The sequence below is a fragment of the Pinus tabuliformis genome, chromosome 4_2, assembly GCF_031772625.1.
Source record: "Pinus tabuliformis cultivar Carrire ecotype Pingquan chromosome 4_2, CPIR1, whole genome shotgun sequence".
Lineage (NCBI taxonomy): Eukaryota > Viridiplantae > Streptophyta > Pinopsida > Pinales > Pinaceae > Pinus > Pinus tabuliformis.
Genome location: NC_142304.1, coordinates 563128506 through 563131472, shown reverse-complemented (window position 1 = coordinate 563131472; position 2967 = coordinate 563128506). Strand labels below are relative to the sequence as shown.

Genomic DNA, 2967 nt, shown 5'->3' with positions numbered 1-2967 from the left:
TAGCCGTCCATATTCTTGCCCAGGGCTTTTCTGGATTAGTGATCCAGTGCCACCATATTTTGGCACTCATGATGGAATTACTATGCTCCGGGTCTCTCAGACCAATGCCCCCTTTTTCTTTTGGTTGACATACTGTAGGCCATTTGACTAACGCCCATTTCTGATTAGTTGCCGAACCGCCCCATAGAAAGCTACGCTGAAGCTTCCTGATTCTTTTTAAGACCCATTTGGGTGCAGCAAGGATTGAAAAAAGGTACAGGGGCATTGCCTGAAGAACTGACTTGATGAGCACAACCCGGCTGGCCAGGTTGAGAAATCTGTGCGTCCAAAGGTTGAGACGAGATTCAAGCTTCTCAATGAGGGTGCGCCAGGAGGAGTTCTTTATAGCTGAGGCTGTGAGAGGGGTGCCAAGGTACTTTGAGGGAAGGGAGGCTGAGGGGAAGCCAAGGATTCGGGTAACTGCTGATTTAACAAGAGGAGGCGTGTGAAAGAAGAATATCTGCGATTTGGTACAGTTTACATTAGTGCCAGATGCTTCAGCAAAGTCATTGAGCAGGTATTTGAGGCAAGCGGCTTCCTGGGCCGAGGGATATCCAAAAAGCATGGTGTCATCAACAAACTGCTGATGAGAAGTAGCAGGGGTGTTGTGAACTGAAAGACCTTTGAGCTGGTGAGATTGGAGAGCTTGCTTGATGTGACGGCCAAGCCCTTCTGCCATGAGAATGAAAAGGAAAGGGGATAGGGGATCCCCTTGCCTAATTCCTCTTGATGGTTTGAAGGGCCAAGAAGGGATTCCATTCACAAGGATAGAGAATTGAGTGGAGTTTATTAAGCTCATGATCTAGCGAATCCACATAGTACTAAAACCAAAAGCTTTTAGCATTTGCTGAATGAAGGTCCAGCTGAGTTTATCAAAAGCCTTAGAAAGATCTAGCTTAAGAAGCATACCTGCCTGCTTTGATTGTTTGAGGGAGTGTATGATCTCGTGCGTAAGGAGAATACCGTCCATGATTTGTCTGCCTTCCACGTAACCCGACTGTTCCTGAGATATGAGCAGCGGTAGCAGGGGCTTCAGCCGGTTAGCCACAACTTTAGAAATGACCTTGTAAATTACATTACAAAGTGCAATCGGCCTGTATTTGTCGGGCGTAATTGAGTCCTCCTCTTTGGGAATGAGGGCTATGAAGGTGGTGTTGAGAGAGGGCAGCAGCCAGTGGAGAGCTCTCGATTCTTCAACAATTTGCCATACTTCCTGTTTTATCAGCTCCCAAAAGGTATGAAAAAACGTGGTGGTAAATCCGTCTAGTCCGGGTGCCTTTCCTTCCTTAAGCTGGGACATTGCCTCATCCACCTCCTGAGGCTGAATCGGGCGGAGGAGTAGCTCATTGTGTTCCTCCTTGATGATCCTTGGCACATTGTTGGTGATTTTTTCAATTGCTTGTCTTCTGTCTCCTTCCGGCTCTTGAAGGATCTGGTTGAAGTGATTGCGAAATTCTTCCTCAATTTCCTCATGCATTTCTACTTTCTCTCCTCCTTGCTTTTGGATAAACGGAATGCTGTTGTGCATTCTTCTTTGAATGGTGGTTCTGTGGAAGAATTTGGTGTTGCGTTCGCCTTCCTTCAACCATCTTATTCTGGACTTTTGTTTCCAGTAAACTTCCTCCTGCTTCTGCCTTTCCTCAATCTGTTTGTGGATACGTCGTTCCTGTTCCAGGGTCCCTTCAGTGTGTCCCTCTGTGGTTATTTTTTGATGGAGATCCGTCAGTTCCCGATTGAGGTCTTGCTGCGCTTTGAAAATATCTCCAAAGGTTTCTCTGTTCCATCGCTTTAGGTGGCTTTTAAGGAATCAGAGCTTCTGTTGGAATTTATACATCTTAGACCCTTCTGGAGGGGTGAAGGAAGTCCATGTGGTTTTGACAAAGTCCTTGAACTCAGGGTACGTGAGCCAGAATCCTTCGAAGTGGAAGGGTCTCCGTGTCTGATCATCGGGTCGTTGCCATTGGAGAGCTATCGTCCAGTGGTCCGAGCCGGTATGCTGAAGAATTGTGGCTGTGATGTCTCCTCCAAGGTGAATCGCATTATCTGAGATAAGGAAGCGATCTAGTTTGGATGCGATTTGGTGTTTTCCCGCTCTGCGATTACTCCATGTGAAGGTACCATTGCAAAAAGCCAAGTCTATAAGGGAGGCGTTTTGAATGAAGTCCTTGAAATGGATGTTTTCTTGTTCCAGTCTGTTTCTCCTCCCAATATTCTCTTCTAGCTTGTTGATCATGTTAAAATCCCCTCCAATGATCTAGAGTGGGTGCCTTCTGTTGTTCTTTAGTGCCTCGATGGTGTCTAGAAGTGCAATTTTGCTCCCTGTATCCTGCGGGAAGTATACATTTGAGAGATTGCCATGAACATTCGTGCCCAAAATGTGGAAGGCTGCCTGTATCAGGTGATGAGAAGCATGGAAATCTGAGAGATCTATTGCTTGAGTATTCCATGCAATGGCCAACCCCCCTGACGCTCCAGATGCATCTACTGCTACTGAGCGGCATCCTGGCCAAGCTTTTGTGAGAATGCTGCCTAATGTAGTTCCGTTACATTTGGTTTCCTGGAATAAGCATATTTGTGGCTTTTCCATTTTAATCATGTTTTTTAACATTCTAAGTTTCCCTGGGCTGTTGAGCCCTCTTAAGTTCCATGAGACCAGCTTCATGGTTCAACTATTTGCAGAGGGTTTATAGTACTTTGTCAATTTCGCATACCTGCCTGAGTCTACCAGGAGTTTCCCAATCTCGATCGTTCTCTGTAGATCTGTTTTTCGTCCTCTCTTTTTGGTTTCCTTTGGGGGTTGGCTTCCATCCCACTGGCTTCCTGGTTGAATCCCGAGTTGCTGCTGCTGGTAAGCTCTCGAAATAACCACCTCCAACTTGCTGAGTTGGGATTCGGTTATGCTGTCATATGCTTTCGTTTTGCATGCTA

General features: G+C 46.2%; 1 protein-coding gene across 1 annotated transcript; it reads right to left on the bottom strand.

The window, feature by feature from the left end:
- Nucleotides 1–1846: 1846 nt before the first annotated feature.
- LOC149170525 (uncharacterized) lies at nucleotides 1847–2272 on the bottom strand. The gene has a single exon (XM_089425617.1). The coding sequence runs from the start codon at nucleotides 2270–2272 to the stop codon at nucleotides 1847–1849; it is 426 nt and encodes a 141-aa protein (XP_089281743.1).
- Between the last annotated feature and the right edge of the window lie 695 nt (nucleotides 2273–2967).

What these genes read in the sequence shown, in the direction of transcription:
- LOC149170525 (XM_089425617.1), bottom strand. Translation starts at nt 2,272, where the DNA reads ATGATCAACAAGCTAGAAGAGAATATTGGGAGGAGAAACAGACTGGAA.